We start from the raw sequence: 14,380 nt of genomic DNA on the forward strand, positions 1-14,380 counted from the left end.
GCCTTTTGCATCTAATCCTAGAAAACACTTACCTTTGAAGGTGTGATGTGTGCAGTCATAGGTTATAGGCCTACTTTCAAGTAAGTTGATACCACTATGTACGTAAAAATAAATAATTGTTGCAGCCATTGGCAATTTTCTTTTTGCTTAGGGTGGCTCGCTACCTTAATACGGACCTGCCCCTGTGCATTGTAACAATGTTGTCATAATAATTTACTGATTAATTTCTTCATGGTGACTGTCATGATAATAGTATTGATTGTTGGTAATTATTCAATTGAATAAAAAAACCATTTCAACTGGATAAGATAAAACTACAGATTACTCGGATATAGAAACAGCAGAAATCTGTACGTACATAAATCATACTTTTGGTAAACAACAACCAAGCAAATCAAATAATTAACTGATAACGCAAAGAAAATATTACAGAGATAAAATAAAATGAATTTATTTGATATAAAAGTTATAGGAGCGCTGTAGTTTTTTTTTTTTTTTTTGCATATATTGATAAAGCAGTAGACATAATACAATATGTTTTGTAAATACAAGTTTAGTTCAATTTCTTTAGTGAAGTAAATATGATCTAACACCCTATCAATATGTATTCAATGCTGAGTTTAATTTTAGCATCGTTTGTTCTGTTTTTATATTGTGTTAATTATTACTTTTATAAAACTAAAGCTGCATGGATTTTCAAAAAAGTCCCCGGTCCCAAGCGACTGCCATTAATTGGGAACTTAAGGGACTTTTTACACAGCCCAGGTATGATTTTCTGCTAATTTCATGAATTTTATTGTTTTTTTCAAATACCAAATATTTATTACTTTTGAAATATTTACCAATATACAACACAAAATTTATGTATTGTAATAAATACTAAAATATTATTCTAGTGATGTTAAAAAAAAGTTACTGATTCAATATTACAACAAAATTAATGTATCGATTTAGTTTATGGAAACATTTACACTAAACATTGAAACATTGAGGCGTGGCCATACACAATATTTTTGCTTTCTGTGGCCGATGAAAAACATTTTCCGCGCGGGTGAAAAGGGGAAGCGGAATACCAGCACCGTGTGGTGAGTGTCAGTCACTGAGATTTATCATCTCTTCGCCACGTTGCAGTTTTTTTTCTTTTCTGACCGTATAATTAAAATCAGTTATTCAAAATCGGTTACATAGACATGTGAGAAATTGCCCAATCCAAATCAGTCGTCTGATTAAATAAATATCTATTAAAATTTGAAGGTAGTAAGTGTGGTCAAACTCGAAATCTATGTTTTCTCCCTGATGCAACATAATCATTCACAATCACTAAAACCGTAAGCACGTCTTCCTCGTCAGAACTCATCTTAACGTCTACATGAAATATTTTGAAAATTCAAAATGTGCACGGCCATGCCCCAATGTTTCGGAAAAAAAAAAGCATAACAGAGGAGACAGAATGTGTGATTTTGTGTAAAGGTTTCCAAAAATCAAAACAAAACGCGAAGGGGACCCGCCTTAACAACACAGGCATTCCATTTATATGTTTTTGTGATTCTTTCAGTTCCCCTTTTTTATAAAGGGAGATGGTTGGCAAATACATTCAATGGTCCGTACGGAGCTCAAATATTTGGTGCTCGTCTTTTGAATATCACGAAACCCAGGGAAATAGAGGTATGTAAATGAATATTTTTGATTTCGTTAGTATATTTATTAATATGGTCTAAAAAAGTGGTGCTAAGAATGAAGTTACTAAATAAAAATCAACCCGTGTCAAACAAAGTTCTTTTACTATAATAATAATACATCTATTTTCAAATGTCTTTAAACTTTAAAAAAAAATATTTTGTTTGACTGAAAATGAAACCTTCCTACCCCAGGAACTGGAGACAACATTACCAACCGAGCCAAATCCAGATTGGATAAGACCGTCATTTATTGCATATATTAACTGCTGTAATGTCATCCAATTTCAGAGAAATGTGTTTACGTCCACCAAAAGTTGATAGAACGGATTATAATCGACAACGAGTCTATCTGTCGAGTTTTGGCTCAATCGGATGTCGAGAAGTGCAAGATTTGCAATTATTCATTACCGAATAAGAAAGTGAAATTCAAGTAGATTTATTTAAAATCTATAGATTCTATAGAAACAAAACAAAGATCACACATTTTTATTTTTATTATCTAATATTTCCTTACTGTATATATTATAATAACCGGAGTGGCCTAGAAATATGAACATATTCCAAAGGCTTTAAAAGAGTTTAAGATTTTTTATGTTTGTTTGTTGTTTTTAAAGGTTTTAAAAGAGTTTAAGATGTTTTTTCGAATTTAATCAATCATATTATTTTGTAGATAATACTATCCAGTCAAAAGCACATAACAAAAAGTATGATTTATAATTTCCTTCATCCATGGCTCAATGAAGGACTTCTGACAAGCAATGGTTAGTATTTTATAACAGCTTTAGTAAATAGGATTAGCAAATTGATCTTGTGATTTGCAAAGAATTGACCAAGAAGAAAACCCTTGAAACATTGAAGGACTTAATATAGGCAACATTTTAAAACAAAAAACTTTTTGTTACTGTAACTGAAAGTAGGAGTGTTAACAGTGCCGGCCCTGAACCAAATGTCGCTGGTAAAAACCTCAAGGGCGCTGTAATAGGTGTTAGATTTATCAGCGCCTTAGCTCCTTGGCGCCTTGGCAAGTCGGCACCCGGAGCGGACTGATACATTTGATACTGCACAGGGCCGGCCCTGACTGTTAAGACCTGGCTGTGTACTCCTCACCTCTTTCCAAAAGATGAATAATCATTTTCTACCTCTCATATTCATTTATTAATATTCCATGCAACAGAAGACGTAGAACCTCTTTTACAAGGTTCATCAAACTAAACAGTCAATATCACAACACCCAGACCTCAGCCTGGCAGCACCAAAATAATAAATAATAAGTATTTAAAAATCAAAACCTAACCTGGTAACATTTTGGCAGTAGACCAACATCCAAACCCAGATAATTTCTAAAATGCCTTTGGCCATCTTTGGTACTAGGGTCTCAATTTTAACATAAAATTACAATGTGATTTTAGGAGAGAAATGGCAAAAAAGAAGAAAAATCCTGACCCCAGCATTCCATTTCAATATTTTACGTCAATTCTGTAACATCTTCAGTGAACAAAGTGCAAACATTGTACAGTCTTTGAAACGGGAGATTGGAAAACCTGAAACAGATATAATAACATTTGTTGCACAATTCACCATCAATTCTATTTGTGGTAAGAACCAATATAATTTGCTTTCTTCTCGTGACTAAATATCTACCTGTGCAAATTGTTTAATATGTTTATTGTAATAATTTTAGAGACAGCGATGGGTATTCAATTGGAATCAAGTGAGAACTCAAGTTTTCAAAAATACAAAGATTCTATATACAAAATGGGAGAATTTCTTGTATACAGGCTTGTAAGAATATGGCTTCACGCTACTCCGTTATTCAGATTAAGTTCTGTCGGTAGAGAATTTTACAGGACACTACCAGTTTTACACAAATTTACTTTAGACGTCATAAGGAAGAGGCGAGCCACCATGTTGACAGAAGATCATTCAACCACTGTGGAGAAGATAGAGGATGATGATTATATGAACAGCAGCAAGAGAAGGATGGCCATGTTGGATTTATTGCTGTCTGCTGAATCCCAAGGGAAGATTGATGAACAGGGAATCAGAGAAGAAGTCGATACTTTCATGTTTGAGGTTAGTTGCTGTAGATTATAGCTGGTTTACCAGAGTCAAAATAACCAAAAAAAGGGTCAATGTCAAAAAAATGATAAAACGTGTGTTCTTCATTCAAATATTGTTAGTGGGAGCGTATTTATGCAGATTTATCACAGTCAAGCGGGATTCCCCAGGGACCTAACCGTGGACTCCTCCTCTTTCTTGTATTCATTAACTACATTCCCTTATCTTCGCTGATGATATAAAACTTTTCAAAGCTTGTGACTTTTAATAAAAAGTCACACTGATTCCATTCTTCTGCAGAATGATATTGATTCACTTGTCAAATGGTCGCAACTACCTTTCAGGATCCAGAGTCGTCACATTTACAAGATCCACAGATACATTCCTCTCTACTAATCTCTTTTTCAAATCTCATATATCTGACATTTTCTTGCGCACCAACAAAAAGATTAGATTTGTTCTTCATAATGCAAGATCATTTAATAACAGAATCGCAATACGGAGAAAATATGAAGCCCTTCTTCGCAGTATTCTGGAATATAGCTCCATTATTTGAGCCCCTTCTGAACAAAACCATATCCTAGAAATACAAAAATACAAAGAAGTTTATGCGTTAAGTATATATGAAAGAATATACATACTATCCATTTCTGTATCCATCCTTGTTCTTAACAGGAATGCTCAACCTCAACATCTTAGAAGAAACTATACTTAATCCACTTATATTGAAAGAGGTCAACTTATATGTGCCTAACAAATATACTCGTAACAGATCCCATGCACTTTTTTACTCTCTGAAAGTGAGGACTTCTGCCTATCAGAAATCGCCAATCAACAGAGTGACTCAACTGCTTAATGATTCTGCATTGACCATCGATATTTTTAACGTCACTTAATGTGACGCATGTGACATGCGTCAAAAATAGTGATACTGCCACCGTGTCCTTTTATACTTACATGAACCTCAAATTTGTAATCTTCTCCGTAATGTATTGGTGCATAACCGTTTTGTGGAGAACATCTATCTATCTATATAAATAAAAATGTAAATGTTAGTTCTAAATGTTAAATCTCCGAAATTTCTTCACCGATTGCTTTGAAATTTTGACACAACGTTGCATTCGAATACGCGTGTGGTTTTATATTCATACATTATATAGATGTCCTGTGACAGATATAAACAATGCCATCAGATGGACATAAAAGCAAAACGCGCTATCTGCACAGACATACTAAGTGACAGCAATGCGTGGAGGGGTACAGCTAGTGAATAAATAAATAAATAAGCAAGAACTGGACCCTGAACCTCGTAAACTCCAGTAATCAGTACGACTATTTTTAGCAGTTGTTATTTAAAAAATATATTATTTTATAAAGATAAATACAATAACAACATTTAATTGAATAATTTGTAGTGGACCGTCTGAAGGGCAAAGATAATGGTTCTCCAGTTAAATTATTGATAATTTAATCTCTGCACCAGTCAGCTATTAAATAGGCCGGTAATAATAAATGTATAATCCGATCCTATTTTTAAAAAAAGCTTGTCACGATTCTCAAAATGAATAATACCACTATATTATATATAATTTTACTGGGAGGCACAATTCTTAGATTTTATTATTTTTATAATACAAACTATTTGAATTTTGTAACACAATAAAATATTTTGTAATTTACTTCTAGGGCCACGACACAACGACAATGGCTATAACTTTCTGTTTGATGTTGTTGGCTAATAACCCAACTGCGCAGGTAAAAATGACTATATATTGTTTTTTTTATTTAATTTTTGGAATAACTTTATTGAGTTATACCTCAAATTGTAATATTTAATTAACTAATTAAATTAATTTAACCCAGTGCCCCGGCAAGGCAAGGATCTTGGGTTCGAGTCCTAGATGTGACCGTATCCTTTTCTGATTTTTCTGTTTCAGATTTTCGTTTAGAAATCGCTAATATTGTCTTCAATAATTGACTATATGTATATTGGCTTGGGACAGGTTGCTTCACAGAATATGAACAATTTATCAAATTTCAAAGTTAAAATTTAAGTTCTGTGTAAGTTCTATCCAGAAACATTTTATTATTATTTTTTAAATTGTTATTTTAGGAAAAAATTGTGGCCGAATTGGATGAAATATTTGAAGACTCGAAGCAAGCAGCGACCATGGAAGATTTGAACAAGATGCGCTATTTGGAGATGTGTTTGAAAGAAGCTCTCCGATTATATCCAAGTGTTCCATTCATTTCACGGATTCTTAATGAAGATGTTCAATTATGTAGGTATCCGTTGCATATAAAATAAAAACAACGGGACCCTCTAGTACAGTGTTCCGCAAAGTGTGCTCCGCGGCACACTGGTGTGCCGTGGCCATTTGTAAGTGTGCCGCGAGTCCCGCGTCACTTCTCACAAAGTGCTCTGTAAATCGGTCTTTACTTTTCAATGCGGGGCGGCGGCCGGAGGTGGCGTGGGTGGGACTCGATCGCTGCGAAGTGGCCGTGTGCTACGATACATTATCACATGTGCTACACTACATAAGTGGGGTGCTATTGCTACATTATCACGTGATTGCGCACGAGCTATCGGGGTGCATGCGCGTGACAACATAACATTACGAATTACGACGGCGACGTTGCGCCCGCTTGTTTAGTAGTTATTCGTTATGCTAGTGTTTGGTTGTGTCGTCGCGAACTTAATTGACTTTTTTGATTGCAAAAAAATATCCCATATTACGTGTATATAATGGATAAATTCGTTAAACGTACCGCAAGTTTGTCAAGTGAAACTAATGATTCCCAATAAGAAGCAAAGTCAACAAAGAAAAAACCTAAGCTTTTTGATCAGAAATACGATGAGAGCTATGTTCGTTATGGCTTTATATATTAAGGTGACGAATCGTGCCCAATCCCAAAATGTCTTGTTTGTGGAGAAACTTTGGCTAATAATTCGATGGTGCCCAGTAAACTTTTACGACATTTAACAACTAAACACCCATCGGTGGCTCACAAAGATAAAGCTTTCTTTCAACGTATGAAAGACCAGTCTAAACATAATGCAGGTTTGTGCATTAAACATCTTTTCATTTTATATTGATTTTAATAATAAATATTAATAAAATATTGTTTTTGGTAAATTTTGGTTCGGAGTGGCCACGCTTATTACGAATAATTTTTAGAAAAAAACTTTAGATATGCCGTAATTACTATGAAAGGAAAATTTTTGGCTTGGTGGTGGCGGAAAAAGATGCATTTTAATTATCAATTGCGTAAAATTAAAATTCACTTCTTGAACCGATTCGGTGACAGTTCGCGGTCATTCTGTCACTGTTATGTGATAAATATCAATCATAATTACACAAACCCGGCTAGACAAACCCGGCTAGACAAAACCTGCTTTGCCAAACAAACCATTCAAAACTTGGGATGTTTTTTAAAATTATGATGACATGCAGCTTTCGTAGTTTAACCTCAAAGTTCGCCGTTATTCGTAATAAGCCTAGCCAATCCTGTCCAAAATTTACCTTGTTTTTTTTTCTTTGGTGTACCGTTAAAATTTCTTGATTAGTTAGGTGTACCGTGAACATAAAAAGTTTGCGGAACACTGCTCTAGTAGACCGCATATACACCACAATAGATCGAATCAAAAACAAGTCATAAAACCACATTCGGACAAAGAAACTTCTTTTTCAACAAAATTCCACAACATCCTTACCCCAGATGGAAAATATTTTGAGAAACTTAACCCGTTGTTTGCCTCAAGCGCGTTTCTAGCATCAAGGCTGACCATATAAAATATGTTCTATATGACGATTTAATTTCAAAATGCTTTCCGGCAGAGAAAGGGTTAATGAGTACAAATCAAGAATTAAGGTCTGACTGAAAGTGGTCAGTGAAAGAAACTTTAAAAATCACTAAAAGCGATATAGAAGACATACCTAACTAAATGAAATTTAAATAATTAATAAATTGTTAATACTATATATATAATATTCATCAAACATTTTTATACTTCACATGTTTTCTAAACAATATTATTACCATTTACTTTAATATTTATAATGGCGCCAAAATTCAAGACATTCCAGATGGATTATCTAAGTATTTATTTAAAAAATGAATTAACCAAACAGTGTAAATAGACATAGTAAGACATAACAGCGCCCTTGAGGTGATTTTGTACAAAAATGGCACTATACAAATATCATTATTATAGAAGTAGTATTTAATCCAATATATTTAAAGCAATATCAGCATAATATATTATATTTTCAGCTGATTACCTAATACCTTCCGGTACCGCATGCCACATCCATATTTGGGATTTGCACCGAGATTCAACCATTTATTCTGCACCAGATGATTTTATACCTGAAAGGTTCAATCAAGAAAATTCTGCAAAGAGACATCCTTTTGCCTACATACCTTTCAGTGCTGGGCCGAGAAACTGTATCGGTTCGTATTATTTACCTATTAGGTTTCATTATTTTAGTATAAAAATAAAGTGAAATCTACATAATATTATGTACGTAGGTATGTGAAAACATTATATAATCATGTTGATAAAGGTATTGACGTGGAAGATTATATTAATGCATGAGGACAGGACAATATTGTATTGTTCCAGCTCTGGACCCATTTTCCTAGTTAGAACAGAAATTTGGAGGACAGGACAATGTATCAAGACATTGTCCTAGAGATAGATGGGCAGGCTACCTCCACAGGACATTTTCTTATCCCCACCACCACGCCCGGCAACATTTGCCGCATGTAAATGTGCTAGGGCAAGACAGTAGCCAGTAACTACACGCGTACGTGTCTCCGCTCTCGGCACACGGATCTCAAAAAAGTTACATAAATGGAATAATACAATACATACATTGTGGTTTAATAGACCTAATATTCTTCGAGAACTCGCTCGTAACGCATGTCGTTGTGTATCCATTTTCGCAGGGTTCCGTGTTTGAACTACGGTCGAATTGTTGGAATGTCTCATAGTCCTGTCCTGTGCGGTCGAGGGTGTTAAAGGAGCAAGGTCAGGACAATATTGCATTGGCTTCTGTATTGTCCTCGTATAAACTCATAAGAGTGGGCATATTCAGGATTCACAAAAAGAATGTTGTGTGGGAAAAGTAAGGCTTGTATTATTGTGTAAAGAAAGTAACAAAATGTTTTGCTTTCAGGACAAAAATTTGCACTCTACGAATTGAAGTCAGTCATATCAACCATTTTGAGGAACTTCAGACTGGAGCCAGTAACCAAACCACATCAAATAGTATTCTCTGCTGATTTGGTACTAAGATGTAGAGATCCCATCAAAGTGAAAATTCTTCCCCGGAACACATAAATAAATTTTGTATCTATGTAGTTTGTACTTTGAAATATTTAATAAAAATACTGTAGTTATAATCTATTATTCCTTTCTCTTCTCCGATATCCTACAAAAGAAATATAACTGCCGTAAAGCATTTTTTGTTTTCCATTTCAGTGCAAACAAAAACACTAAAACAACTCAATTTTCACCGGTCGACTTTAGTAACGAGATTTATAATTAATACCTTTGTAAAAGGTTATAAAAAAATAATTTTAATTATTTAAACAATGATGTATTTAATATTCAAACTTTATAAATTAGAAAAACACTGAAAAGAAAAAATGATTAGGGAACATGCAATGCCGCATGGTGGGGATAGATTGCGTTGAAAAAATTAATAATATATTATCCTTTCACAACGGCATGGTGTAGAGTGGCAACTTGCTGTTATAATTATTTACTGGTATTATGCATTTAGGACAGAGGTTTGCATTCCACGATGCAGTCAGTTTACCTGCCACTGAGAAACTGGCGATTAGTCGTGGTGCTGAAATACCTGGGTAATATTAATAAAGTGAAGATTCTTCCCAGACGCAGACAGCAAATTTTTGCAGTTGCATATATGTGTGCATATTAGTGCTTGGTTGATCAATCATTTTCACGATCCGGGATGATCCTGGTTGGCGAAGTGATTGGATACTTTTACACGTAGAAAAAATAACCATAGATAGATCGATAAATAAAAAAAATAAAATAAAAAAAATAAAATAAAAAAAATAAAATAAAAAAAATAAAATAAAAAAAATAAATAAATAAAAGAAAAACAAAAACAAAAATTTAAAAATAAAATAAAAATCTAAGAAACTAAACAAATAATACCTCATCCCATACACACAAGCAATTGCTTATTATGGGAGAACATTGAAAAATAATAAATATTAATCATATCATAATATGTTTTATTTTATTACTAGTGAAATATATACAGGGTGTCCAGAAACTCGTAGTACAAGCGGGAAACTGGTGAATCTACATCACATTTGGAGTCGATTTTGTAGTATGTTTTTTTTTATTTGAGCTTTCGTTATCGAGTAAATCGAGTTTGAAGTTGATTTTTTTTTTTTTTTTTTTTTTTAATCAAATTCTTATAAATTATTACTGAAGATCATACCCAACTAATTAAAACTATTTGAAAGTAAAACAAATGAAGAAACTCGGATTTGAAGCATTATTTTGAAATCACCCTTCATTTAACCCGGTGTAATCATAAAATATTTCTGCTCTGCAGGGTTAAAACATCTGTTATTCAACCCTAAACACCAGAAAAAACTTTAACCCTAAAATAGCCGAAAAATATTTTTTTTTGTTTTTTTTTTTTTTTTGATAATGCTCAAATCAAAAAACTTTATGTTTTTTTGGGTTCCCCATGTGGTGTAGATTCTCCAGTTTCCCGCTTGTACTACGAGTTTCCGGACACCGTGTATATGTATATCAGACATTGTAAAATTTTTTTATTGAATAAATCGATGCGCCGCTGCCAGTCGCTGTGTAGTCATTTGGCATAGACTATAGATGTTGTCTATCTTGAGTCTCGTACTGGCAAAACATAAAAATTTGACCAGACCCTTTTTGAGGGAAATCAATAATAGAATCAAAAATGAACTCTAAAGTGTTTGAATTGCAAGCGAATCTGTTAAAAAAATGTATGCACTTTCTCATGGCATACAGGTTTAAGTCGCATATCAAAAAATTCCAGCTAGGGCGAAATTCCAATGCCAGCAGTGCATTAACGTTTTGTAGGCGGGAAAAAAATATTGTCACTGGTGCAAGGACGGTTTTCCATATGAAAGCTGAGTTGACAACACTGATACTGTCCGACTCAAAGTTCATTGGGCCTCTGACATCTCATGAGGCCGGTTGAGTGGGGGTGAAACTGGAGTTGATACCCAAAGCCGCAAAAGCCTATGCAAAGAGTAGCGGTCTGCTGACACCTACTTTAGGGGTTCAAACAATCTTTACTTTAAAAACACTACCAACAGAAATTTGTGATTCCTGAACAGCTGGAATTTAGGAATTAGTCAGTATTAGATTAGAAGCCCAAACATAGAAACCTGTAAAATAAAATGCAGTTCTCTCACTCATCCAGAAAACACTGAATTAATAAATGAAAAAGCATTGAATATATTTTATACTTTATTATATTTGTGATAAAAGCAAACATTTAGGTTCTTCGGCAATAGCAGTAGTTAGTTAAGCAAACATACCAAACAATCATATTATGAAAATATTTAAATAAAACCATTAAAAGATTCAAATAAATAACATAATAAAAACATTCAAAACATTTTCATAAATTATTATAAAATTATTCTGATAGAAAAATGAAAAAGAAAAAGGACAATTTTTTAAAAATTTTATTGAAACATTAAATTTAAAATGACTGTCTTTTTACATTCAATGTTTAAAAATAATTGTACGTGACCCTTATTCATTTTTGTAGGAGACTACTAAATGTGCTCTATAAATTTGAAATTTTATTTTGAAACTCCTATTACATATTTAATACTTAGAGCCTTAGTTACTTCACTATTGTGTCCTTTAAATGTTGAGTTTTAACTTTTTTCCTTTCAAAACTAACATTTCCCAATCCAAATGAAAAATAATCTAAATTTCAATATTTTTAAGTATAATGAAGTGGGTCTTAAATTATTCTTATTTTGATTCTTAAATTGTATTCTTAAAAACCTAATTTACAATAATTAACGTGACTGAGTTTAGAGTTTACTGACGATAGGTTTAGCACTGAACACGGAACTGAAACGGCTCTTTGCACTCCGCCATCAAATTTTCTTCATATAACACTAATTAATATTATCGTGGTTTATCAAAAATAAAACCCTTTCAAAATATTTTCATTAGATTCCATTTGGATCATAGATTGAAAAGGAGGGCTAGGTTTTACACACACAATACAAATCAAATACATTTCCAGAACTATCTAATACAAAATAATGTTGCACAGTACCTACACAATGGTGTGTAGGTAATCATCACAAAACGTTGGCTGTAGAAAAAATAGATAATATGAACCATTTTATAAAAATGCTATTGAATCTAGGAGTGGTTTATTCAAAAAGACAGATACAATAATATGTACAGGTAGGTGTAGGTTTGCAGCCTAATGTTAAGAAACAAATGTGATTAGGCGTAAATTATTTTCATCAAAGAATATTTTTGGCAATAATTATCATTAAAAAAAAAAACATAAGTAATACATAATACTATCTGTAATCAAAATCTGAAATACTATTTTGCGATGTAAAAGTTGCGAAATATAATATTGTGTATATTAAGTATCAAAACGTTGTAAAAATTGTCTGTAAATCTACAGAAATTGAAATAATACGAGGAAACTGACACAAAATCAAATTGTCATAAAATGTTAAGTAGTTCCTTTTTTTAGTAAGAAGAGAAAATACTTATTTGATTGGCCACATTAATATGGTGTTAATAATACATTATATGTATAAGGAAGTTATCCCTTGCTCTCAATAGCTACGGTAGACAGACTAGAATTAGCTTTGTTCAGAGTTGTTTTGAATTGTTCCGGGATCGGCAGTTCGGTCTGGAAAACAAACATATATATTATTAATTAGGGTATTCACACAAACAATCAATTATTAATACATATTGTTAACGGGCATTTTGTAGAAAGTTTTAATTCAAATAACCAATGATTTTGTGTTCTCAAAAATATAATCCCTCCCAATTTAATAGGTGTGCAAGAATATAAAGGAAATCTCTCTAATAAAACAATTTAAAACTCTTATTAGGATTCTGCCAATATAGAAATGTTCTAATTACCCTATTTTAAAAATAGTAAACTTTGTTATTTTAACTCTCCTGTAACTGTAACTAGGAGGGATTACTGGGTAACTCTACCATTATAATTCTCCTTATCAGAGCAAAAACATATATCAAAAATATATTTTACCACTTGGGAAAGCATCCTCAATTACCAGAGGCTAAATGGAAAACTTTCTCTCCCTGTTCCTTAAAATTTCCTGAATTCTATTCTGAACTTTTTGTCAAATAAATACGTAATAAAGATTCCCTAAAATATCGGGTTTTTTGTACAGTAAAATATAAATTTTGAATAAAAAAATGAAGATATTGTATAAATATCTAACAAACATAATATTATTAAACATACATATTTGGTTGTTGGTGAATGGGTAATGTGTTGGCGAATGGGTAATGTGTAATATTGAATATTTGAAAGAGTCTTACGTAATCTCCATTTCCCTTTGGCACCAGTACATTCATCTCGGATGACTTGGAGCTCACAATCTCCACATTGAGGGAGTCCTCGCTGAGGTACATCTGGCAGCCATCGGTCTTGTCGATGGACACAGTGGGCACCTTGCCAAGGACCTGAACAAACAACACACACAACATTCATATATTTACGTTATTGTAAAACATGATACACAATAGGTTTATATGTATTTATTATGTACATATATTATGTCTTATTACTTGATGGCAGTGAAAAACATAATATTATGTCTTTCCATTTCATAATCAAAATAAAAAAATATTTTTTATTATTCAATCATGCTCTCACAAAATCTTTTGTTATTCAATCATGCTCTCACAAAATCTTTTATTATTCAATCATGCTCTCACAAAATCTTTTTATTATTCAATCATGCTCTCACATAATCTTTTAATTTTAATTGACTTTTTATGTATTTAAAATAACACATTAACACACTTCCTATGGGAAGTTTTCCCTTTTACGCCGGTCCTACTTGAATGTCCGATAATTTTATATCAATCTCTTTGTAAGGGTTCAAACTAGACGTGGGTCGTAACGTCATTTTCAAGAAACGTAACGAAACAAGTTTCTTGGTCGGCGTAACCTGTTTCAAAACGGTTATTTTTGTAACTAGTTATTTTCATTCACTTACCCGTCCTCGCGTGACAAATGTCAACCATGTACATGTGTTGGCCCCGCGTTTGGCGTGTCTCCCGAGTCGGACTAATTAATTAATTAGTTCCGACTAATCACGAATAATATACAATGGTTATTGATATTTACAGTTTATTTGCACGTTATATTTACTGTTTATTTACACCTTTTCATCGTTTTCACTGATATTTTTTTATTATTTACACTGTATAATTATTTGGTTGGTTTGTTCATTACACTTGTTTTGTTTGTTTGGCTATTTACACATAGTTTGTAAGTCTTATAATATTATAAAAATTATTTACATTTTTATTTTTATTTAATGACTAAAAGAGTTTATGACTCTAACAAAAA

General features: G+C 32.7%; 2 protein-coding genes across 2 annotated transcripts; one reads left to right on the forward strand and one right to left on the reverse strand.

The window, feature by feature from the left end:
* The first annotated feature begins 497 nt into the window (after positions 1-497).
* LOC149424978 (cytochrome P450 4C1-like) lies at positions 498-9,124 on the forward strand. The gene is made up of 9 exons (XM_089648259.1): positions 498-765; positions 1,556-1,665; positions 2,350-2,440; positions 3,089-3,274; positions 3,361-3,752; positions 5,424-5,492; positions 5,851-6,019; positions 8,013-8,192; positions 8,921-9,124. Exons 1-9 carry the CDS (start codon positions 603-605, stop codon positions 9,082-9,084), a joined length of 1,524 nt encoding a protein of 507 aa, XP_089504385.1. The 5' UTR covers positions 498-602; the 3' UTR covers positions 9,085-9,124.
* A 2,107-nt stretch (positions 9,125-11,231) lies between these two features.
* LOC149424979 (adenylyl cyclase-associated protein 1-like) lies at positions 11,232-13,578 on the reverse strand. Its single transcript, XM_089650893.1, has 2 exons — positions 13,342-13,578; positions 11,232-12,676 (listed from the first exon to the last, which is right to left on the reverse strand). Exons 1-2 carry the CDS (start codon positions 13,507-13,509, stop codon positions 12,587-12,589), a joined length of 258 nt encoding a protein of 85 aa, XP_089507019.1. The 5' UTR covers positions 13,510-13,578; the 3' UTR covers positions 11,232-12,586.
* Positions 13,579-14,380: the final 802 nt, after the last annotated feature.

The sequence above is a fragment of the Hesperophylax consimilis genome, chromosome 3 (assembly GCF_061612785.1).
Source record: "Hesperophylax consimilis isolate HC1 chromosome 3, BYU_Hcon_1.0, whole genome shotgun sequence".
Taxonomy (NCBI): domain Eukaryota; kingdom Metazoa; phylum Arthropoda; class Insecta; order Trichoptera; family Limnephilidae; genus Hesperophylax; species Hesperophylax consimilis.

Excerpts from the sequence above, each read along its gene's own strand:
- LOC149424978 (XM_089648259.1), top strand. The coding sequence starts at position 603 with ATGTATTCAATGCTGAGTTTAATTTTAGCATCGTTTGTTCTGTTTTTA. Across the intron at positions 766-1,555 it reads GGACTTTTTACACAGCCCAG|TTCCCCTTTTTTATAAAGGG; the intron begins GTATGATTTTCT and ends TGATTCTTTCAG. Across the intron at positions 5,493-5,850 it reads CTAATAACCCAACTGCGCAG|GAAAAAATTGTGGCCGAATT; the intron begins GTAAAAATGACT and ends TTGTTATTTTAG.
- LOC149424979 (XM_089650893.1), bottom strand. The coding sequence starts at position 13,509 with ATGTTGTGTGTGTTGTTTGTTCAGGTCCTTGGCAAGGTGCCCACTGTG. Across the intron at positions 12,677-13,341 it reads CAAAGGGAAATGGAGATTAC|ACCGAACTGCCGATCCCGGA; the intron begins GTAAGACTCTTT and ends TTTGTTTTCCAG.